This window comes from Lepisma saccharinum, chromosome 9 (genome assembly GCF_977018435.1).
Source record: "Lepisma saccharinum chromosome 9, izLepSacc3.1, whole genome shotgun sequence".
Classification (NCBI taxonomy): Eukaryota; Metazoa; Arthropoda; class Insecta; order Zygentoma; family Lepismatidae; genus Lepisma; species Lepisma saccharinum.
Window position 1 is genome coordinate 22,473,354 of NC_139237.1, and position 25,933 is coordinate 22,499,286.

Below are 25,933 nucleotides of genomic sequence, written 5' to 3' on the forward strand. Positions count from 1 at the left end.
CTTTCTTTTTTATATTTGCTATATCCAGTAATTCCATTATCTGTAGCAAATTGTTTTAAATTATTTATACCGTTGGTAATATCTAACATGTCAACTGGTTGTGGAAATTCAATATTACGTCTTGCAAATTGTTGTAAATCCAGCATATGTTTTATATAATCCCTTAGTTCCTCGATTGTTTTATATTTGTTGCATCCAGTTATATTATGCTCTTTAGCAAACTTAACTAAATTACGTCTACCTTTTATATTATCAACAGCATGAGTGGAAGCCTCTTGTGTTAGTTGTCTTCTTATGTACTTTCTTAATCCGTTTATTGTTGTGCATCTGTTATACCCTTTGATACCATGCTGCTTAGCAATGTTTATTAGAGCACGCTTGGTTCTTACATTATCTAGATCCATTGTATTATTTATATTAGAAGTATTGTGTTGCACTATATCATTTTAAGTACTCATTTATTACTAAAAAAATTTTAGCAATACATTTTTAACATACCGTAACTACACGAGATGTATTAAATTTGATATAATTATTATTTACTAATAATTCATGTATTTTTGTTTTAGTGTGATTTTTTAAATGCATTTTAGTAATATATCTATTACATGGTTCACAATATATTTTTTCAAGCTTTTTCATATTAACTAATTTTTGACAGACATAACATGCATATCCATGACCATATTTCGTTTTCTTATTTTTGACAAACTCATTAATAGATTTAACAGTTTTACAGTAAGAACACTTTCTGGAAATATCTTTTGGTACCTCCATTTAATAGGGTAAAATTTTATCTTATATTAATACTGTACTCTTACTTCAATGTGTAGACAACCAAATTTAAACAATAACATCTTCTTTAGGAACCCAACTGTTGTGTGAACTATCAAAACCAAGCCATTTAACATAGACCATATCTCCTTTTTTACGTAATACTTTGTCAACCAAGTATACATCGGGGTGTTTTGTTTTCTGTAGTTCTTGTTCATAAAATGTGCCGATGATTTGTTCGCCCTTTAGAGTCCTTGAGATGATAATATGGTGGATAGTTTTTAAATACTTTTTCAATCGTAAATATCTCAGTAGACCAGTTGGCTGTGTATCCTTTCTCGAATATGCCTTTTATCTTACTAACACGTACATGATCACCAATTTTATACTTGGGATAACTTTTTGCTACTTTATTACGATACACACTGTTGTAGATCATCTCTTGGTTCTTTAAACTGACATCAACAGGTTTCAGTTTTATAGTGCTATGTACTGAATGATTGTAGTTATGCAATAATTTTGATAATATGTCTATCCATTTATAATTACCTTGTATGGAGAACTGTTTCCACATTTTTTCTTTAAGCGTTCTATTGAATCTTTCAACAACAGATGCTTTGATGTTTGTATAAGTAGAATAATGATTGATGTTATATTTATTCATAAGTTCCTTAAAGTTCTTGTTGTAGAACTCTTTACCTTTATCGGTTTGAAGATTATTTGGTTTTCGCTTATTCAATATGTGTTCGAACGCGTCGGTGACGTGCTTTCCAGTTTTATTTTTTAAAGGAATAGACCAAGCATATTTAGAAAAGACGTCTATAATGGTTATCATGTACTTGCACCCTTTGTTGATTTTAGAAATTCCTTTAAGATTTCCAGAGTCCATTTCAACCAAATCAGCTTGCCAAACGTCGTCTATTCCATAAGTTAAAACTTTTCTTGTAGGATAATTTTTTCTAGCTGGCTTATGTATCTCATCAATGATCTGTTCCCTCTCATCTAAGTTTTTTTAAAAGTAGATTTTTTGGATCCACATACAGTACACTTTGACAGAGTATAAGACTTTCCATTTTTAGATTTTTTAGTAACAGAATTAATGCTATTAGTTTTGTCTTTGCATTTAACGCAATATGATGTGATCATTTATTATGCATAAAAAACTGCATGTTGAAATTATTAAATTATGCAAAGAAATTGCGTATTGAAATTATTCCATTATCGTATGAAGAACCATATAAACAACGGTATGCTCTTCCATTTCTGCTAACCTATGTGGCTCAAAATGTAAAATATCCCCCTTTTCAAATTGATATGGATAATTTTCAATTATATTTGAATTTATAAAAGCATGAATATGAGCATCATGATCAGATTCAAAGTGGAATAGTTCTCCTTTGTATGGAAATTTGAATTGTGTAGTACCGTGAGTAAATTTGAATATACCCGGTTTATCACCTTTTAACTTACCAATTAAATTTATTTTATTAATTTTTGTATTTCGCATTATTAAATTATGGAGCTGGAAATTTACATTTGAAATTTTTGTATTCGTTTCATTAATTGAATTTATGAACTCAGAATAATCAATTTTTCGATAAATTGAATTCATTATTTCATTAATTGCATTTGTAATTTTTGTATCTACAAGATCAGTTACCACTGTATTCACAAGATCAGTTACCACTGTATTCACAAGATCAGTTACCACTGTATTCACAACATCAGTCAACACCTGATCGTTTAATATTTTATCCTTAAATCTGTCAAAATCTTTCTTAAGTCTATTGATAGCAACATTCTTTGATGTGTTTCCATAAATATCAACTCCCATTTATATAAGGGATAAAACATCTTCGATTTTTCTACATTCTGATAAAATCATCTGTGATTTTTCTACATTCTGATAAAATCTTTTATTTTATTTCTGTATTTCCCATCATCTCGTTTGCATGTGCGATCTATAGTAATAAAACCATAATCCTGATTCCAACAATCACTACACAGAGAGCTAAATTCCTCAAAGCCAATGTCACCACCAACAAAGTCTTTGTGTATATGTTTTAAATTGGTTTCATCCTGCCTAAATATGCAAAGAAAATTAGCATTGTCCCTAATTAACTGTTTTGGTATCTTACTATACGTCTGCCCTAGATAAAACACATCAATCTGTTTATGTCTACCACGTGTGTAATAGTCTCTCACATTATCTTGGTTCTCCTGTATAAAATCATCAAAAATGACTATAGAATTGCTTTTACAATCATCAAGTGATACCACGTTTTCATTGCTATTGCGGAATGTACATATATCTTCGCCTAATACTTGTTCAACTTTTTTAAACAGATTCTGTAAATACACGTACTCTGGTTGATTTAAACTTTTTGAGTATATGTACACATGTCTGTTCTTTTTATCCAACCACCCTGGGGACAACAAAAAGTTATCTAGCATTAGAGTCGTCTTGCCACATTTCGATGGACCAACTATAATACACCTCATGTAATCATCATTTGGTAAATATTCACCATTTTTTCGATTCAATGATGATCTAGGTATAATGGTTTTGATATCCCAGTCCGTCATTTAATAGCACAAAATATTTTATATCGAACTGAAAATTATTATTAATAAATGAAACCATCTGTTTCCGAAGCGAAGCTTGCAGAAGCGAAGGTTGCAGAAGCGCATAAACTATTGCAATTACGAGATCAATTAATTGAAGAATTTAAAAGTATCAAAAGATCCAAAACAGGAATATATAACAAATACAAAAAAACAAGATCAACCCATTATTGATGCTATTAATCACCTTGGAGATAAAATTGAAAAAGTTGTTGACAACACATCACTTGTTCCAGTAACACAAACACAAACACCAACACAAACACGTGTTAAGGCGTTAACTAATTATACTACAATGTCATTAGGCCCGATTGTTTCCAAATACCTAAACACTAGAAACGATAAGTCATTTGGGATAGTTGGTGGTAATGATGGTAACAATTACATTGGTAATGCTGAAGTCACTTTTGACAACGATAATGTCATTATTAAAGGTACAAAATATAAAGCAAGTGAAGGACTAATGGCTTTGTTAACAATAAATGACATTCCAAATGATCTTGTAACACAAGAAGACGCCAAAAATTACGAAAACATATTATTTGAATCAGATGTAATTTATCAGAATAACGATCCTAATACTAAACATAGCAAATCAAGTAGATCAAAGAAATATATTACATTTATTAAACCCATATGGGATATGAGAATGAAAAAATCCAGTAGCGGAAGTGGATTGCGCAAATACACAGGCTTGCCTAAAGAATATGTTTAGATGAATGATGTTAGAAAACTAGTAGACAGACTGTTTGTTATAATGGGTGAGGAAGAGGCAGGTAACGATAACTTTTATAACGAGAAAATTTTGAAAATGTTTTGCGATACGCTAACTAATTTCATTTTACAGAATCCTAAAAATATAGGTCACTTAATAAAAATAATTAGCATACTACCTCCTCGATTTTGGGATAAACAAGGAGCAGGCTTTGTTAACAATCTACTTAGTATGAAAGGAATGCCTGAGCTACATTTACCCGGATACAATTTCTTGGGGCCGTATACGAAGCTGGATGAAAGATTGGCTCGGGGTGACAAAGGAATAAATCCATTAGACGAAGCAGCTAAAGAACACGATATTGCTTACAGAGATAACCAAGATTTAGAAAGTCGACACAAGGCTGATAAAGAATTGGAACATAAAGCATTAGGTAGATTGTTTAGTAAAGATGCCTCAATTGGTGAAAAATTGACCTCTTTAGGAACCGCTGTTGTAATGAATAGAAAGGTTGCTTGGGGGTGGGGAATGCCAATGTAATGTAATAAAATCATTTTTGATTTTTCAACATTCTGATAGTAATTTTTATTATTATATAAATGATGACAGATTTGCTGATCACAGAAAAAATTCTTAAAAATATAAAAAATGGTAGTGGTATTAAAATACAAAAAGGCGGTACTATTTTCACATTGCCTCTACTACTATATAGTGTTTCAGAATTACGAAAACTTTTAGGTCCAACCAAAATAGGGAGTGGTGTTACGTTAGCACCTCCCAAAAGGAGTGGTATTACATTATCATCATACATGAAAGCAGTTAATAACCTTAAAAAACTAAAAGTTGGTAGCGGAATAAAAATTCACAAAGGCGGCTTCATATTTACTCTTGCCACATTGTTTGCCGCACTTGCTGCTGCTGGTTCATTGGCAGGAGGAGCTGCTGCTATTACAAGTGCTGTTCATAATAAACAGAAAAATGATGCAGAGTTAGAGGAAACAAAAAAAAACATAATTTAGCAATGGAAACAAAATCGGGTACAGGTGTACGTAAGCGCAAATATAAACGTAAGACAACTATAACAAAAAACTTGATAGGATTACGCCTCTAAGTAACTATGATATCATAAAATTGTGTAGTGGTATTAAAGGCTTCAGAGGCGTTTACATGATAGATGAATTACCGAGTAAACCTAACAATTATGAATGTGGTGTTGTTAATCTTGATGTGTCTAAAAATATAGGTACTCACTGGATATGTTATATTAAAGTTCGTGATGAAAGTTTTGTATTTGACTCATTTGGGGGCGTTCCTCCAAAACAATTAGTAATATATCTTAATAACAACAACAACAATAACAATATCAAATATAATAACGATAGAATACAAGGTTTTGATGAAGTTACGTGTGGTCATTTGTGTGTTACATTTTTAAAAATGTATGATGGAGGTTACAAGATTAAAAATATTTTATCATTATTAAATGCCGATAGACATATTTGGAAAAACTATTACAAACCTTAAATTTAAGAAAAAAATTATCTTACTAAATGGCCTATGTATTCAAATTGTCTGAACGAAACTCCATCTTACAAAAAACCTTGAGTCATTCTATCACTAATGACAATTTAAAAGTAGCACTGATTAGTTTTTATACTACATATCTCACTCCTAATATAACAAAACACAATAATACATTATTCTATGAAGAAAATAATGTTACAAACGAATTGGTTATTCCACCTGGTCAATATAGTATAACCGCACTTGAAGAATACATCAACTCACAATCGCCATTCAGTTCACAAAATATATCAATAAAAGGCAATGATGTTACTAACGGAGTTGAGATAAAATCACCATTCCAATTGAATCTTAACAATGCTATCGGTGAAGTACTTGGATTCGATATAGAACTGGAACCTAATAAAGATTATATTGGAAGTAAGATTCCAAAATTTCATCCATTCGATACAACCAATATTCATTGTAATTTAGCAAAGGGAATGAGGTTAAAACATGATGATTACAGACATAAAAAATCAGATATCATTGCATCATTTAAAACTAACGCAGAGTCTAAAGAATCTATTATTTACGAACCAACATATCCACTATTTTTTCCACTTCAACATATGGAATTTGATTATATAGAAGTGTCTATTTTAGATGAAAATGATGATGCAATTCATTTTGGAGATAGTCTCGTCACTGTAATTTTAAAAGTTTGCGAATAGCATTAGATTTTTAGAAAAATTATAAATGTTATTTATTATAAATGGAAAATAATATCATCAAGTATAGTTTTCAAGAATATCCACCAACACAAGAGACTAAAGGTGACTTAAATTCACCGAATAAAGACGTTACTTATGAAATAGACTCAGGTGATGGGTTTATACATCCTTGGAACGCTGATGTATACATGGAATACAAATCACTTGTTAGAGAGGATGACACACAATACAGCGATAACGATAAGGTTAGGATAGTTGACAATTTCCTCTGTCATCTTTGGTCTCAAATATTAATTGAAAAATGTGAGTATCTTGTTGACAGAATTGATTATCCAGGTATTACTTCTACAGCTTTAGGAACATGCTTTCTTTCTCAAGCAGAAGCAAGAACATATAAAATGTCTGGATTTGAAACAGATGGGCAACTTAAAAATGCAAACAGAACAAGAGGTATTATTCAAACTAAGGCTTCTTGTTGGGTTCTTTAGTGGATTTCAGGATGTATTATATAAAGGAGGGTTGAAAATTACGTTTAAAAGAAATAACAATGATGATATGGCTGTCCATGTCTGGGAAGATGGAAAAAATGGAAAAGTAGTAATTCAAAGTATGGTTATCAGAATGCCTGTAGTAAAATATGACCCATTAGTTGATATAAAGTTAAAGAATGATCTAATCAAGCAAGATTTTCCTATCAGCTTTATGAAAAGTAAAACGGTTAGAAAGTCTATAAGTGGAAAGTTCTCAGATATAGATTTAACAAATTCTTTTACAGCTGGTATATCTGACACGCCAGAATGGGTTATAATCGTATTTCAAAAAGATAGAAATAATACTAACCAGAAAAATTATTCGGCATATTTCGATCACTGTAAATTAAAATCTGCTTACCTAGAAAACGGAAGAGACGAAATATTTTCTTCATCTCTAAAGAATTTAGACATTTCAGAAGGAAAATTTTTAAAAATGTATCATGCGTACACAGAGATTAGAAGACTTGATGGTGTAAATGATGACTCATATTACACATTTGAAGAATTCATTGAAAAGAGACCCATGTATGTTATAGACTCAACTAAACGAATGAAAGTTGTAGATAAACAAAAAACCAGTTTGCATCTCGTTCTTGATTTCGAAGAGGATGTGCCTGATAAAACTCTGTGTTATATCATAATGTTGAGCTACAACGTTTTATCGTATGACATCAAAAATCAACGAATCACTGAAAAGATTTAGATGGGTGGAGGAATATTAAATAGATAAATGGAAATACCAGATAATATCCCAAGAGAAAAATTGATTCAATTATTAGAATCATTAATAAACCAATATGAGATGATGTTAAAGAAGAAAAAGAAGAGGTATAAAGCTCTAAAATATTTCTATTAGTGTTTAATCACTCTATCGATAGCTTTATCAGCTGCAACAGGATTTGTAAATGTTTTAATACCACTAACCACATATACAATTATTAGTACTAGTTTTACAACCATTTCAGCAGTTATCACTGGATTAAGCATTAAATTTAATTTGAATAAAAAGAAAACAGATTATCAGAATATAATTCAGCTGATCAAGAATGTTAAAAATGAGTTAGAAATCCTATTAACTCTTAATGGGGATATGAATGATGAATATGTTAAAAATCTTGTTGAGAAAATTAAACATAAATTGTTTAAAATCGGGTCACAAATTTGAGACTTTTAAAAACTGATACTCCCATTAAATTCTACGGAAAATTTTATTAAAAATAGCATTTTGAATTTTTCAAATATCTTAATTGGTAAGCGAGTAAATAATAAAAATTGGTTTTTGCCCCTGGAAGTTATGCAACCCGTATTGCCCCTGTAAGTTATGCAACCCGCAATACATGAATGGGCTACCCAAATCTGAAGTCAGATTGCCGAAATATCTAATAGGAACCAAGATAATGCATTTCTTATTTCTGGCCGCTGTGCATTATATACACAACATTTTTTGAATTTGGCGCCGTACCCCTTAGAATTAGACCGCCTGCTCGACATATTACGCAATATATGTATCGTAGCAAATCTTCGTCGCCTTGACGGCAAAGTGAGAATATTTTACCTTATAGTGACATCTAGTAGAGAATTGTGGAACTTGTTAGATGTACACACACGTGGAACTATAAGAGACCAATTTATAACATAATATTCTTGCCTGACTCTGTGGCTCAGGGAGTTAAGGCAACAGTCTAGTTAGCTTGGTTCAACCGATAACGTAGGTTCGAACCCGGCTGAGGAATAACAAATTTATACACCCGGCCGGGTATAAATTTACTTCCACGTGACTGTTAATGCAACTATTGGTGGAGATGTGGGGTATATGTATGCTCTCTCAAGTTAGCTAGTCTACACTTAGAGTTGACGCAATAAATTAGGGGCCCCTAACAGGATGTAGAAAATTGGAAAAAAATAATAAGAAAAAACCTGGGTGTCCATCTGGGGGGAAAATAATAAAAAACAGCGCTGGTCCTCTCAGATGGACATCCAGGTTTCTCCAAACACGGAGTTTTGCTTCCGTAAATAGTAAAAAATCATTGCATAACTCCATATCTCAACTAAAATTCACCACATAATCATAGATAAAAATCATTGCATAACTCCATATCTCAACTAAAGTTCACCACATAATCATACCATAGAAAAATTGAACCTCTGGCGTGGACGTAAAGTCTCGTAAGTTAATCAAGTAATGAGTAAATGAAGGTCACTGGCGAGAGATTAAGTTCTCCCTAAACCTGTGTGCGCACAGCTGAAACCTCTGGCGTGGGCGTAAAGTCTCGTAAGTTAATCAGCTTTCAAAAAACCTAACTAAGGGAGTTAGTCTCTGGTGAGGTTTCCTCATAAGAGGTTTTTTAGTGGTCTTAAAATGAATTTAATTCAAGTTCATTTATTGCCGATTTTAGCTTGTTTAATATTTCTACAAATGAATGAGAATGTTTGGGACAATTTATATTAAATAATTGCAGGTTATTTCTTCCTGCTCTTATTAGTTGGTTAGAGAATTCGTTAAATTCATAGAATACGTTATCTTTGAAAAAATACAACATTCCGTTATTGTATCTGAAAGAAGAATCCACGTTTGGTGGTAAACCGGGGAAATTTCTGGTTATTAGACCATGCTGTTTGGGTCTTAAAGTGCATTCATCTATTTCTGTAAAATATATGTCGTTATAAAATATAAACGTGCGACCAGAATAAGTGTTTAAAACAGTATGAATTCTCGATCCTGAATTGATGCCAAATTCCCCTATAGATTTAGGATAACCGTCTAATAAAATTAAACTGGGGTAATCGAACATGTACATCATATTTGTTTTCTGTTTCTTAATTATTAATACTATTTGTCCTGAGGGTCTTTGATAAACTGCAACAACTCTTTCAAAATCAGATGGTAAAAATGTTAACCAATCAGTGATTCGTTGCGGTCCAATTGCAACTATAGAATTATCAAGACCTAAAATCCAAACCCATTTGCCATAAAACGCGTACAAGAATTCATTTACAATTACAAACTGATTAATATTCGTTAATTCACATAATTTAGGTGATTCCTCTGCTGCCTGTTCATCTTCTTCTTCTTCTTCTTCAATATGTTTGTCTTCGATAGTTTGTTTCTTTTTCCCATATAAAGATTTTATGGCGAGAATGTCATCATTGTGCAATTCTATTTTGTTTGTGTTCAAGGCAAACATAAGCGAATCTTGATTATTATTATGAGATATTCCAAGAGCGTGTCCAATTTCATGCAACAATACGGAGAAAAGATTTGTTTGATCACCGGATGTATTATTGTCTATTTTTAGATACCATGATTCGTCTTGATCGAGATGGATTTCGATAGGAGTATTCGCACTGTTCGGATAAGTTGCATGACCTAAGACACCTCCTTTTCCATCTAATACAGAGGTGCAATGTCCGCCTATTTTATGATTTATGTGTGGAGTCCCACGCTTGTTAGATATAATAATATCAGGATTTTGTGAGTCCACTTCGAAATTTAAATCCGTGTGCTGACTCCATGTTTCAAAAGCTGCCTCTGCTATCCCTTGGATTTCACGATTAATTATTGCATAATACCACTTAATTGTTTTACTGTTCCATTTATATCGTAGCATGTTAAATTGCATTTCATCATCTTGTATCCCACACCTGGGACGATTAATTAATTCTAAAGTTGGTGCATCCAAAATTCCATTTGACTCTAAATGATAGTATTCTTGAAAAATTTTTAAAGCACTTTGAAACGTAAGCGAATCTATTTGCGTGAGTTCGTTCATGGTATTAGGTAAATATCCAAAATTATGGAGATACGATATTGCCGATAAAGTCTAATTAAGTTCACATAACCCAAAATTTAAAAATAACAATAATGGAATAAACTTGTACATTTGTTATTTATAATTTTTTTATCTTATAAATGAATCAGTCATCACACAAATACCTAGGTGCTAAATCATTAGAAAAAATATTAAATCCGTCGTTCGAGTATATCAAGATGCAAGATTTAGAAATAGGTAAACCGTATGAAATCACCAATGGTGAAATTGTAAATACAATGCATGGTCTAAAAGCACGCGTTACATTAGATAACAAAAACAAATTGTTTTTACCAGATCGATATGGCAAAACCTTAACTAATGAATTGATGCAAGAACTTGTTGACGATAAATTTAAAATTATATATAAAGGTAAAAAAGAGCTCTTTGATAAGCAAACAAAGCATGACCTTGAATTTGTTAAACCATGATGATTATTGTATCAAAGCGGAATCAGATAATATAGAATAATAAACAACGCCATCGGTTTCCTCCAAAAATAATAATTCTCTAGAAAATAACAAAAATATAGCAGAATTTTTACCTTGTTTTTTTAATACTTTTTGCCCTGATTTTGGGTTTTTTACCTTGCGGTTATTGGCGCCTGCTCTAGAAAGTGACAAAAATGTAGCAGAATTTTTATTTTGTTTTTTTAATATTTTTATTTTTATTTTGCATATTTCTCTTTATATTTTTGATGATTTTTGTCCTATATAAGACATATTTTGAAAAATGTCTACAACGGCCAGAATTTTTAGCTTGTTTTTTTTTTTAATTTTTGTCCTGATTTTGGATATTTCTCTTTATGTTTTTGGTTATTTTTTGTACTGCTCTAGAAAGTGACAAAATATAACAAAATTTTTATTTTATTTTTTTAATACTTTTTACCTTGATTTTGGATATTTCTCTTTATGTTTTTGGTGATTTTTGAAATATAAAAGCATATTTTGAAAAATGTCCTTAAGGACACCCCTTAGTAGTATAATACTTACAGCAACCATAACAATTTGTAACACAAGAACGAAAACCTTTAATAATGATAATTTTATTTAATAAACAATCACCTGACCTACTTGATGTAACAAGGTTTTGCTTTCCTATGTCTATGACTGAAATGAACACCATTAGAAAAGTAGATTTCATCGTTTTAATACATTACTATTTAAAAATAATACACGTAAATTCTGACGGCTTGTGATTAAAAATAACTTCTATATATCTATATGGAGATCAATATTCATAAAAAATATGTTCATATATGAGCGGTTTTTCAGCTTCACATAATTACTACACACACACACACTCACACAGAGGCTCTATTTATTACCTTAGCATGCCCAACAGATTGCGATTCACAAGCTACTCTTGACTCAAAGCTGTGTTACGTTGACTATCCAAATATCATACAATGGCAATACTAGATTTTTTGATTCAATAAGCAATCTATACATAAAATGGGGATGACCTCTCTTTTTTTCGAAAAATTGAAAATGTATAAATCATATTTTTCGAAAATGAAAAGTAGAAGTACGAAAAAAAATCGAAAAACAAAAAAAAACGAAAAACATTTTTTGGAGAAAAACAATTGTTCTCGAATTAAGAAAACCATTATTTTTTTCGAAAAACGATATTTTTTTTCGAAAACGAATTTCTATCGTAAATCGAAATTTCTTTGGAAAAAGATTTTTTTTCGAAAAACGATATTTTTTTTCGAAATTAGATTTCTTTCTAAAAGCGAATGAAGAATTTTTTTTCGAATCGGAAATTCAGAACATTTTATTGTTTATTAAATAAAATTATTAATATTATTAAAGGCGTTCATTTTTGTGTTACAAGTTGTTATGGTTGCTATAAATATTATAAATATTATTATTGAACTGACACCACAAGACAGCTTGAATAAAACCATATCTGATTATTCATTTTGATAATATCGTTGCATGTAAAACATGGAAACTACAATAATTCCTTGAACAACCCTCAACCAAATCAGAAGTAGCACCACCGAATAAAATTATTCGATTTAAATATCATTTATCTATGATAGTAAACATACGAGTGAATCATATTTGCTGTAAATCGTTTAGAAATTTATTTTAATTTGCAATGTAGTTTTTCTTGAAACATCAACTTTCAATATCTCGAAACCTGCATTTTGTCAGTTACCATGTTTTACACCCGAGCCCTTCAAATATGATATTAAGTCTGTAATTATCTCAAACGGCATGCACGTTTCCTTCGTTGTCCTGACACCTGTATATCATATTTCCAATTTGTAATCTTGAATCGATTAACATTGCAATTACCTTTTACTTATTTACTTTAGTACTTTTTTAATTTAATTTAATTTACTAATAAAATTCATGCAACAAAAGCGAATAACAATAAGAAATTGGAAATGTGTTTACCTTGTTTTCGTGTCTGGTTTGAGGATTGTATTGAAGACGAAACACAAACCTTGATAAGTTTCTAATGTTACAAACTTCTCGCAACAGTCAAATTGTTCAAGTTTCCAACTGCATGATACAAATAGAGTACTACAGTTCCGAATCTGAAAAACATAAAATACCAATACTTATATATACGTAAAGCATATATTAAGAGGCATATATTATCTTATTGTAACTAATATTTGAAGAAACTGAGCAGAAAAAGAAAAACAGGGGAAATGAAATTCGCAGGAAACGTAGGCTCTGATATGGATTTTATATGCACCAGCGCATGAAGTGCACACCTCTTAATGTTTAGGGGTGGAGGCCAATTTTATTAGGGATCACCTGTTTTACACCATGTATGTTAATGAGCCATAAGGATAGGACATATTATTACATCTGGCTTTAGCTAACTTGAGTGATGTAAACAAGGAGAGACAAAAGGTGCTTCATGTAGACTGTAGCTCTTGTTCAGCCTTACGGCGACTGTCCTACATACTGGCAAGAGTAGTGGGGAGCGTGGAAGCGACCAATCCAGTACAATGAGAAACGCAATAGCCTGCAGAGCGATGCATGCGCAGCATTTCCTTCCGCGACGTCGTATCTTTAACTGCCGCCACTGTTGTCTCTTGGTCAGCTGTGTATTTCCCGCTCCCCTTGCCAGCATGTAGGGCGCTAGAAGTAAGACTAGACAAGAGCTATAGGGACTAAGCAATGGTGTCCGTGAAATAACCCTCATATCTTCATACGTGCAAATATTCAAGTATCTCGATTACTTGCCTCAACTAAAGAGCTATAATAAAAAAAGGCATTTCTTATACCTGTCAAAATTGTGAGGTGGCCAATAGGGTTTTTGAAGTACTATGAAACCGTTTCTGTACTTATAAACACCTTGAGGCATTTCGATGAATCTGTTCCCTGATGCTCGATATTTTGAATTTAAAACATTTGGATTTAGTTGATACCGTGAGAATGACGAACAAAAAATCCGCATGTTTGTGCTGTTTTTAATATTTTATATGGATCTGTGTCTCAAGACTGGATCATTAAGACTCGCACGAAAGAAAGCTCCTTCCACTATGGATGATTTTGAGTCAGTTCAACGGCCTTCCAATTCGGAAGAAGAGAATGCTAAAGACTTCGTAATAGAAGAGAGTATGAGTGCTACCTACCATATAGTTGTAAGAGTATTTTCTTTGATATGTATTTTAAAATAATTGTTTGTTTTGCTATATATCAAGAAAATCTCAAACGCTAAAAGTGTACGAATGGTTTTAGCTATTACAATATTTGCAAGAAACGTATTTGAAGATTTCTCATTGGCTGTAAAATTAAAATTTTGTTTCGATTGGTATAGATAAAATGGGGCTCAGCAATCTAGTCATTGTTGGACTTCATCGATGTCGAAGACATATCATCCATAGAGAGTGGGACGAAAGTGTAAAGGAAAGGATATTATATCAATCCTTCCCTTGAACTCAGGAAAATATGCTGTGACAGGACTATATACCTTCAAAAGGCTTAATAGACCTTCTTACGGGGCATGGCTCTTATGGAAGTTACTTGAAGAAAATGGGCAAAAGGGGCGGGACAGAGATCGACAAACCAGCACATCGAGTGCTTTTTTCCCCTGCCTCAAGTGAGGAGATCATCTCATCAAGAAAGGATCTATTACGAGGTGATGGTAAAAAGGAATTAAAGTAACTTGACAATTTTGTGTCGGAAAGTGACTTGCGGGCTTATATGATGGAAACGGAGAGCCGGCGTTTACCTCTTCCCCTTCCCCCACCCTCACAAGTGCTCAGAAGAAGTGATAGATTAAGAGACCGGAATCTGTCCAGGGTACCACCCCCACTACTGTGGGGACCACAACAGGAACAAGAAGAGGAAGCACAAAGAAGAGCCTCGGGACGCCGGCACTGAAGAGGATTTCCAGAAGAAAATAGAATCGTTACATAGATAATAATTGTTTTCTTAAATAACAAAAATAAATGAATTAAATACTGCCAGAAATACTAGATTAGATACGTAAGTCCCTGGGAGAAATAGAACAATTAAGAAAATTGAAATTAAAAATTAAAAATAAATCAATTATGTGACCCTCACATAACAATTATATATATATATATATATATATATATATATATATATATATATATATATATATACATATATTCTTCTTTTTCATTAAAATCATCATTATTACCTTGTATATAATCTCTTATTGTATATTACTTAGGTGACGGCAATATAGTGAATCGTTATATTGTAACTAACTATATAACCCTATTAACCTAGGATATTACCTTTAGTTATACGCTCATTCTAAATACTAACCTGCCATGTTTCTTTCTGTGTAAGTAAATTAAAAAATCGAATACAGGAAATCATATTTTAGTTGTTAGCATATGCAGATGATGTAGACTTACTGGGGGATGATGTGAATACAATTAAGAATAATGCTCAAATATTTTTCAAAACTGCTATAGAGATAGGTTTGGAAGTTAACAAAGAGAAAACTAAATGCTTACAGGCCGAAACCAAGTGTTAGGTAATAATCGAAATCTAATTATTGATAACAACTCGTTTGAACCAGTTTCCAAATTCAAATACTTATGAGTAATATTAAGGGATGAGGAGACAGGTGAGTGGAGAAGGTTACATAATTTAGAACTACATAATTTGTATGCATGTCCAGATATTATTAGAATAATTAAATCAAGAAGACTTAGGTGGGCAGGTCATGTGGCACGAATGGGAGAGGAAAGAGGAGTTTACAGGATTCTTGTTGGGAAACCTGATGGTAAGAGACCTGTAGGAAGGCCAAGACGAAGATGGAGGGACAACGTTGAGATGGACCTGAGGGAAATCGGTAGGGATGGAAGAGAGTATATAGAACTTGCTCAAGATAGGGAAAGATGGAGGGCCTGTGTTGCTGCTGACATGAACCTTCGGGTTTAGGAAGGCTAGAGAGTTAGTTAGTTAGGTAATTTCTATATTTTCAATATATACTTCAATCCCTGAGGGTGAGAATTATGTTAGCTCTTGATAGCTCGGAAGCCTATCCAGAGATCAGCTGGCTGATATTCCAAGAGAACTTCTTCATCATTCGCCGCCAGGAAAGATTCAAGAATTGCATCTTATTTATTTTCGAGAGTACTTGTAAGACGAACTTTAAATGCGAGACCTGCTGAAGCGAGATCTGATCTTCGTACGGCTGCAGTCATTTCTCTCCTGAGAAATAATGATGACGCTGAATTCCTATCAGCATAGTGTTCCGAACATATCTATCAAGAAAGTGATGACAGTGACTCTTAATCCACACAGTGACATCAGTGAAGATAATCATATAAATATAGACAGAGACTACAGAGACACTATAAGTGAAAGTGAAGAAGTGTTACTACCCTATGATTTGGGAAATGCGTCTTACGTTGGAAAAGGCCATTCTGAATGGCAAAAAAATCCGCCTGCCGCTTTCAAGATTAGGGCTTCCAATATAATAAAAGGAGATTCATCTAAAGTTGTGCTTCTACCAAATAAACATTTTAAAGCCCAAAAGATTATTTCAGTATTTTTGTATCATCCAGCATTATGAGAGACGTAGTAAAATTTACCAACCAGGAAGCTGAAAGAGTGTATAATCTGAAAAAGAAAAATACATCTTGGTTCCTTTGTGATGAAGTTGAAATCAGTGCATTCATAGGACTTCTTATAACAGCTGGTCATTTCAAGTGCAACCATCTTACAGTTTCAGCATTGTGGAATTCAATGTATGGTCCTACAATTCTTCGTGCTACTATGAGCAAGAATAGATTCAAGGAACTCCTTGTATTCCTTGGCTTTGACGAAGAATTACAAGACGTGAACGTCGCAAAAGAGACACGCTTGCACCGATTCGTGATGTGTGGGATACAGTTTCCAATAATCTCACCAAACATTAACTTCCAGGGTGTATTATAACAGTAGACGAACAACTGATACCATTTACCGGACATTGATCCTTTCGCCAATACATACGGTTTAAGCCAGATAAATATGTTTTAAAAATGTTTTGGACATGTGATTCAAAAAACTTTCTATCCATTGAAAGTGATACCATATTTTGGAAGGAAAATACAACGAGAACCAAAAATGTGGGATCAATGGTGCTTATTCAGCTAACAGAACCATACAATCACATAAACAGATATCTTACGTGTGACAATTATTTTACTGATCTGGAAGTTGCCCAGCAATTACTGAGGAATGGACTTACACTAGTTGTCACAGTTAGGAAGAACAAACGCTTCATTCCACCTGAATTCCAACCAAACACAAATCTAAAAGTGTTGACTTCTGAGTTTGGTTTTTCCAGAGATTTTACACTTATCTCGTATGTACCAAAAAGTCCAAAGCAGAACTACATCTCAGCAGTATTCACCACACTAGTGACATAATTATAGAAGGGGAAAACAAACCATATATTATATTGCATTATAATGAAACGAAAGGAGTAGTAGATAGTCTGGATCCAGTGGTGCATACTTATTTTTCTAAAAGAAAGACAAACCGTTGGCCAGCAGCTTTCTTCATGAACTTGATTGACGTTTGTGGGGTAGCTGGGTACGTAATGTGGGTAACACTTAATCCTCAGTGACATACAAACAAGGAGAACACAAGAAGAAGGATCTTTGTAATTGATCTTGCAGAAAGTCTGGTCCAGGAACATATTACAAGAAGATCCTGACAAGGACTCAAACATGACACTGTTCAGGCAATAGAAACAGCCATTTCAATGAAGGATCCAACAACGTCAACATCTACTATGCAGAGCAGCCTTAGAAAAGGAGATGTTTTTGTGCGATACCAAGAAAAGTAGAATTCAAAATCAAGTGCATGCAAAGTACAAGAGAAATGTCTGTTCTGAACATTACGTTTGTACAAGAGAATGTCGGAAATCTAAGAATTAATTGCACTTACTGTTAGAATTAGTATCTGTGGTTGTATTCAGATGCAAGAGAAATGTCAGTTACTAAACTTCTGTGTGTATAAATGTTGTTGAACTGAAAAAAGTATTTTCATTTATATTAGAAGGAAAACGATGATTAAAGGCAATCCCCTTACATACCAAAAATAAAAAAAAATATTAACTACTGAAATATACAAAAAGTATGATAATGTTAAAACTTACAGCATCCAAATAAAATATTATTAATGCCTTTATTATTATTTATAGCCGCTGTGGCTCAGTCGGTAACGCGTCTACCATGCTAAAGGTCCCGGGTTCGATCCCCGGCCGGTTCAAATCCGGGAACATTTCTAACGTTGGAAGCGACCCCGGCGCCCACCCAGCGTCGAATGACATGGGTACCTTCGAGAAACTCTGGGGGGGGGGTAAAGGCGGTCAGAGGCGTGATGCTGATCACATCACCTTCACTCACGACCGGATCAAGGAAGTGTGGGGCGTTACCCCCGCACACCCTATACGCCTTCATGGCGTGTCGTGCTAAGCCCAGGGGCATCCCCGATGGCGCAGTGGTAGCGTTGTTGCCTTGTAATCAAGGGGTCCCGGGTTCGATACCCGGTGGAGGCACATAGCACAGTGGTTCGGATCCCACTTTAAAGTGTAGGTCCAGTCCCGATTAGCCTTACTGTGCATCAAGTGGACTTAAAACAACAATTCAATTCAATGCTAAGCACAGGGAGCACTTTACCTTTTTTACATTATTATCATATACAAATGATTGTATATGGTTTAATACTTTACAGTTTGTTATAACACATACGTAGTAATTCTTTCAAACATATTTCATGCAATTAACAAAAGTAATAAACGTAAACAAATGTATTGTATATGTCTGTACCAATGAGTAACGTAAAAATTTAAAAAAAAATACTACTACATAAAGCAAACAAATACTCTAAAATGTTTATATTACATCAAGACAGTATTGTTTCATACGAGAGTCCATTGGAGTCAACTTGGGCTAATTAAGGTGCAATAAACCTTGGGCTTTCTAGGCTTAAGGAAAACATAATAGATTATGGTTAACTTTAATAAATTTTACCAAATTTTACCTGTTGCTAATGCACTATACCAAATCTGATCTGGATTACCAGCATAGAAAATTAACAGAAACCAAATCATTAAAATTTTTCTCGTTATTATTATTATGGTTAACATATATCACACATTTCAAAGTAAAAGTATATGCAATATATTAAATTCTCCCATAACTAATTCACAAATCGGAATGAAAATAATATAATGAAGCATATAAGTAACTCATTATTTCTAATTCCTCACTTACATCTTTTACTAACTTCTAATTAATTATACCGGATGAGAGTTTTAGCTTGACACAACGAAATATCTCGAAACGTACGCATCTGATCAAAAAAAGTTCTGAATGAAATTTGTTCGTCACGAAGGAGCGCATCCAATGATGCCAAACTCCACCCCTACCCTACTTCCTTGGGGTTGGGCGAGGGGCCACTTTAAAATATAAAATGGGAACCTCCATTTTGTATTGCAGATTCGGATTCTCCAGACAAAAGTACGTAGGCTTAGTCTTATACATGTTTGTGGATTTGTGATAGATGGCGCTGTAATCGGAAAGATGAAATATTGCGGAAACGGTAAAAAGTGCACTTTTAATCGCAAAATGACGTGAGGCATGTTGAATTGTTATAAGAAACTGCATTTAGCATAACCCAGGAACAGCGACGTGGACGTAGCACTATTTTGTTCCCAACGGGGTACTTGTTTTAGGTGAGTCTTCTCGCCTCTCACCATCTGGGTGTTTGTTTTAGATGAGTCCCCTCGGCTCTCACCATCGGGGTGCATGGTTTATTTATTTTATTTATTTATTTATTAACGTTATTATTATTATAAAAATAACTAGTTTTATTATAACTAAAAACCGGACACTTGCATTTTTTGTGATAACGCATAAATTCTGATTCGAAGGCTAAGTAAATGTTGCAGAAATTATTGGAAATAAGAAATCCTGAATATATTCAACAGTGGCCGCGGTGGCTCAGTCGGATGTCGACCTCCGTGGCGAAGTGGTTAGCAGAGCGCGCTACAACGCCAGGGGTTCTGGGTTCGAGTCCCGGGTAAGGCATGGATATTTGTGTTCGTCCAGTTGATAAGAAACAAAGAAAAATGTAAGAATTGAAAAGTGTAAAAGTGAGAAAAAGAGTGAATGGTGGGGGATACCTCCGTGTAGGGGGTATTTCCTTTTGTAAAAAAAAAAAAAAAAAAAAAAGTCGGTAACGCGTCTGACTACCATGCTCAAGGTCCCGGGTTCGATCCCCGGCCGGTTCAAATCCGGGAACTTTTCTAACGGTGGAAGCGGCCCCGGCGCCTACCCAGCGTCGAATAACATGGGTACCTGGGGGAAACCCTGGGGGGTAAAGGCGGTCAGGGGCGTGATGCTGATCACATCACCCCCACTCACGACCGGATCAAGAAAGTGTGGGGCGTTACCCCCACACCCCCTATACGCCTTCATGGCGTTGTGCTATGCACAGGGGAACACTTTACCTTTTACTTTATTTATTAACGCCTTGTTTTAAATGGCGGAGTTAAGGCCTTACAAAGCCTTTTCTTCCACTTAACCATACACATAAAATTATACATTATTATATTATACACAAAGTACATTAAGTCGTTTCACAAAAGTCCACACACTCTTAACGCCCTGAATATAACACACATAATACAAAATATATAATACACAAAATACGATATTGGAATGCAAAATTTAAAATTGTATAGAAGTAACTACAATGTGTTTTAAGAATTAATGCACTTGCATATGCCCTTTGGTCTGCTTCACAGGGGAAGAACTAACGAGAATTCTGAATAGAGTGGCGAAGACGTCTGCTAAAGAAAGCGACGGAGCTTACTGTTCTAGTGCTTTCTGGCAACTGATTCCATAGTCTTACAGCCGATACAGAGAAAGAGTTGGAGAAGAAGTTTGATCTGTGGACGGGGATAGAGAGAGATGAGGAGCTGCGTGATCTGGTGTCGCGATCGTGAAATTCGTGAAGAAATTGGAAGCGAGAGAGGAGATAGGAAGGTGACTTGAGGTTGAGAACTTTGTAAAGTAAAATTAGTGTGTGTAGCGTTCGTCTTTCTTTCATACGTAGCCACCCTAATTTGAGAAAATAAGGTGATAAGTGGTCCCAATATTTTAAATTAAAAATGTATCGTACGCAGGCATTTTGAACACTCTGCAGACGTCTAGCTGACTCGCCTGTTAAGCCGGAATACGCTACGTCACAATAATCTAAATGGCATAAAACCAGGGACTGACATAGTTTGGCCTTGATGGAGGTGGGGAGGAACTTGCCCATGTGTCTTATAGAATACAGAGATGCCAAAGCTTTTCTACACGCCGAACTTGTGTGATGTGACCATAATAAAATTCCGTCTAATACAATTCCCAGATCTTAAACAGTTTGGTTAAATGGAATGTGAGTCGAATCTACAAGAATGGAAGGCTGAATGTTAAGATCTACGTAACGTTTCAGTTTATCCTAAGCAATCAAAATTGCTTGTGTTTTATTAGGGTTAAGTAGTGTAAAAGTATATACAACCAGGACCGGAAAGTATGAACCCCCCTCAAGCAGATTTGCCTACACTTAAACCTAGCTCAACATGCCCATATGAGCTTTTTGCTCAAGTGTAGCACCCCGTCTAATCCAAGATTTTTGTAAAAATGCCCTCGGGAATTTCCTGAGAAAGTATGACCCTCCTCAGATTGATTTGCCTACACTTATAAAAGGCACTTCTGTGAGATTGTTGTCCATAAACCTGTCAAAAATATGCCCCTCTTGATATTTTTTTTGGCCACACCTAAAACTACGCCAAACGTATTAACACACACACACCCACACACACACACACACACACACACACACACACACACACACACACACATATATTCACTTCCGGTTTAAGTTCAATTGGGCACCAGGCTCAACTTGTACAGTATATCTAGTATTAAGACAATATAATATGCAAAAATCTTCTAGAATTGCTCTGTGACTCTCTCATTTCTTACATCATAAACATATGATTTTTCACCTATGAGAATAACACTACATATGGTGTCATCAGGTAATGCCTCATGGAATTCACATATAATTTTAATGTTTGTCCTGTCATTCACCACAACTTGTTTTCTTTTTGAAGTGTTGATGACAAACATGGGTCTCTGTGCTTTGAATTCATCTGGTGTGTAATACATGTCAGTATTGCCAGTAGTGACCCTTTTGTATGCTGTAAATGCTTCATATAATTTGAGGAAATCATCCTTGGACATGTCTAAATTATAATTTTCTCTAGGGAATACTTCATTTCTGCCATTTTTAAGATATATGTTCTTGATGTGGCAGTTATCAAATCTACTTGATTTTTTTTCCTGATTATTGTGTCTTCCAGTCTGAAACAGAACCACCACAAAATCCGGCATGTCATATTGTATACTGGAGAATGAATTTGTAGCATCAAACTCATAATAAGTACCAGCGGCAGGCTTCTGTACACATTGATATATAAAATTGTAAAGGAATCTGTGGATTTTTTATTATATCTGCTTTGTATTTAAGAGCATAACTGGCTTCATATTCAACCACTGGGATTCTTAGCTCCATAGTCTGAATAATGCATTTGCCTTCATCAGGTAGAATATTGGGCAGAGCTTCCCCTGTAGAGTTTAATGTGCTGTAACTCATCAAAGCATTATTATTATTGGCAGCTCTTCTAAATGTGATTCTTAAACCACCCTTCCACATAATATCTTTGTAATCTGAGAAGAATCCTGGCAACAGGCGCATGGGGAACAGCACTGTGTGGCTCTTGGATAAAATTTTATCACCAGCCTCAAATCCACCTATTTTGTAGTAAGAAGCCTTGGTTTTGGATAATTTTAGTGTGGCCAAAGCTGTGGATGTAATGCCGGGATAATCCACTCTGTTTATAACAACGCCATGCTTTCTGATCTCAATTTCAGAGAACAGATGCGGCACAAAATTGTCCAGCAATCTTATATTTGAATTTGCCGGATAATCTGTACCATCGAGCTTTACAACATCAAATTTGATGTATAAATCTGCTCTGTGGGGGTGTATAAAGCCATCCCCTACATCAAGATCAACCTCAATCTCTGTGTTGGGTTGATTTAAATTTGCAAAGGTCCTCCTGTTTGGGGGGAATGATTGTAGCTCATAACTCTCAATATTCTCCATTTTTTTTGTATGTATTTTTATTTAAATATTAATCTCTATGATTGCAGTTGTTGTGGCTCCAGCAAAATCAACTAATTCTTATTTCTCATTAGTGACCATCAACTCAATGTTATCTATTCTATTATGGCACACAGGAAAATATAATGTTGGGGATGGAGTGTAGATGATTGGCTCCATAAATTCAGAATTAGGTTTAAATGTTGCAATGATGCCAGTTTGTTTGTTAGTGCATATGCCATTTGATTTGGTGATCATACAGTCAGCCACATTACAGTGAATATTCAGAGTCTCTATGGCTAAGAATTTGGGTATATTAATAGCAGTGTGTTTGATGGCTGGTTCAAGTTTTGTGTTGTTCTCAAAGCCTAACAGCTCTCCTATAGTACTCAGATCCACTGTTTCTGTAGCAGATACAATCTCTACTCTGTGAGTGACAGAATTTTGAGTTAATACTATACCTCTGGGTAATTGAGCATTTAGAGTGGACAGATTATATTGTCCTGGAGTGATGACAATTTTTTGATCCCCTACTGCAATTTTGTTGTTGTGGTGTGTAATATTAGGGATCAAGTACATGCCATAAAATGCTCTGAGAGCTATTGTTTTGGGATACACTATGTCATCATGTAATTTGAGTTTCAATATTGAATTTTGGCTGGTGAGATGGAATACCCCATGATGTTTCAGATACAACAGGGCCTTTTGAAAATTTTCAATTGATGGTTTATTTATTTGAGACATATATCTAAGAACAGATAAACACAAATGTCCACAATTAACATCTTTGAAGTTTTGAACACGGGCATTATTGTAATAAAGATTAGCTGATTTTAGATATTTTACTAAATTTTCAGGTGGAATACCTCCAAATGAATCAAACACAAATGCCTTATTGTTTAAATATTTAAGATAACAAATCCAGTGAGTGCCCTGATTTTTGTACTTATCCAAATTAACAATGCCACACTCTTTGTTGAGTGGTTGTTCTGGTAAAGAATCAGACATGTACACACCTCTAAAATTTTTGATGCCCAGTGGCTTGATTAAAGCTTCAATATCTTGGTTTGTAAGCGGCTCTTGTTTTTTTAAACTTATTCATGGCTCTCTTAACACCTTTGCCTTGTTTCTCCATGGCCAGGTTATGGCGCTTCAATTCATCTAATTCTGCCCTATTCTTCTTGGCATCTATTACTGTTTTTGCTATGGCAGCTGATCCCCCAGCCAAGCTCCCAACAGCCCCCAAAGCTGCTAAGATGGCAGGGATAGTAAATATGAAACCCCCCACATGTGATTTTTTCTGGATTGTTGTATTTTTTTAATTGAGGGTACTAAGCAACAATTTCATACCATGGCCCTTTGCAAGACAAGAGCTTTTTTTCTTGCGCTGCTTTTTGGTTAAAAGACTATCAATAGTTTTAAGAGATTTAAGACCTGCATAAGGTATATGATACATAACACACTTGGCCTTCATTGTAGGTTTATTATATATATATTCACAGCCCCCACCCCAGTTTTTGTTTGGTGTTCATAGCTATGGTGGTTCCCAATGCTGCTATTTTTTCACTCAAAGAAGCATCTTTGCTTACAAATCTACCAAATGCAGCCTCTTCTAATTTCTTGTCTGCAACATGTCTCTTGTCAAGATCAGTATGTGTGTTGTATGCTATGTCATGGTCTCTACAAGCAGCATCTAGGGGATTAACACCTGGATCACCTCTGTTTAATCTATGGTCCAATTTTGTGCCGGGACCACAATACTGATAGCCTGGAATGTGTAGTTCAAATGGCAGCTTGTTTATAATGTCATTAACCAACCCCCGGCCCTCAGAAATATTCCAAAATTTAGGTGGTAGAGAATTAATAATTTTTATAAGATATCCAATCCCCTTAGTGTCATTCACTATAAAATTAGACAATTTTGTGCTTATCATGTCCATAATTCCAACCTTTTCATTGTAAAAATTGTGGTTACCAGCATTTTCCTCCCCAGCTATCACCAATAACCTATCTACAAGTTTCCTGACATCATGAACCCAGACAAATTCTTTAGGCAGGGTGTTGTATTGTTTGATTCCACTGCCTGTCTTGATTTGTGACCATATGGGCTTGATTAAATTGTTGTATTTTGCTCCACTGCTAGACTTAACTCTTTTTTGTGTGGGATCATTGTTCTGGTATAGAGCATCTGATTTTATTAATATTTCTTTGTAATGTTCATAATCTTGATCTGTATAGCTGCCAGGCCTTTTCCTAGTCATCAGTTCCCACAATCCAGGTGTTCCGAGATATTTAACAAAACCACCTCTTTCTCCAAGATGAGATTCTGAATATACAATTATATCATCTCCCATAAATGTTACTCTGAAATTGCCAATTCTATGTATGATGCTACCATCACGCTCTGTGTCAGCATATAAGCCAAAGACCTCATCTTTGTTGTCTTTAGGTGTGCTTGAATATTTTTGAGCAAGAAGACCCAATTCAATAGGATCCAGAGTAGCTTCAATTCTTCGAGGAGCAACAGGACTAGGTGTATGAATACTGGAAAGTGGGGTGATTCGATAAT

General features: G+C 34.3%; 1 protein-coding gene across 1 annotated transcript in view; it reads right to left on the bottom strand.

Annotated features, from left to right (window-relative positions):
* Positions 1-4,976: 4,976 nt before the first annotated feature.
* Positions 4,977-25,933, bottom strand: part of LOC145992350 (uncharacterized) — a 134,752-nt gene continuing 113,795 nt past the window's right edge. The window contains exons 3-4 of the mRNA XM_083128730.1: positions 13,151-13,244; positions 4,977-5,071 (exon numbers count right to left, since the gene is read on the bottom strand). Coding sequence (XP_082984856.1) covers positions 4,977-5,071; positions 13,151-13,244 — 189 coding nt within the window. The remainder of the gene's footprint in view (positions 5,072-13,150; positions 13,245-25,933) is intronic.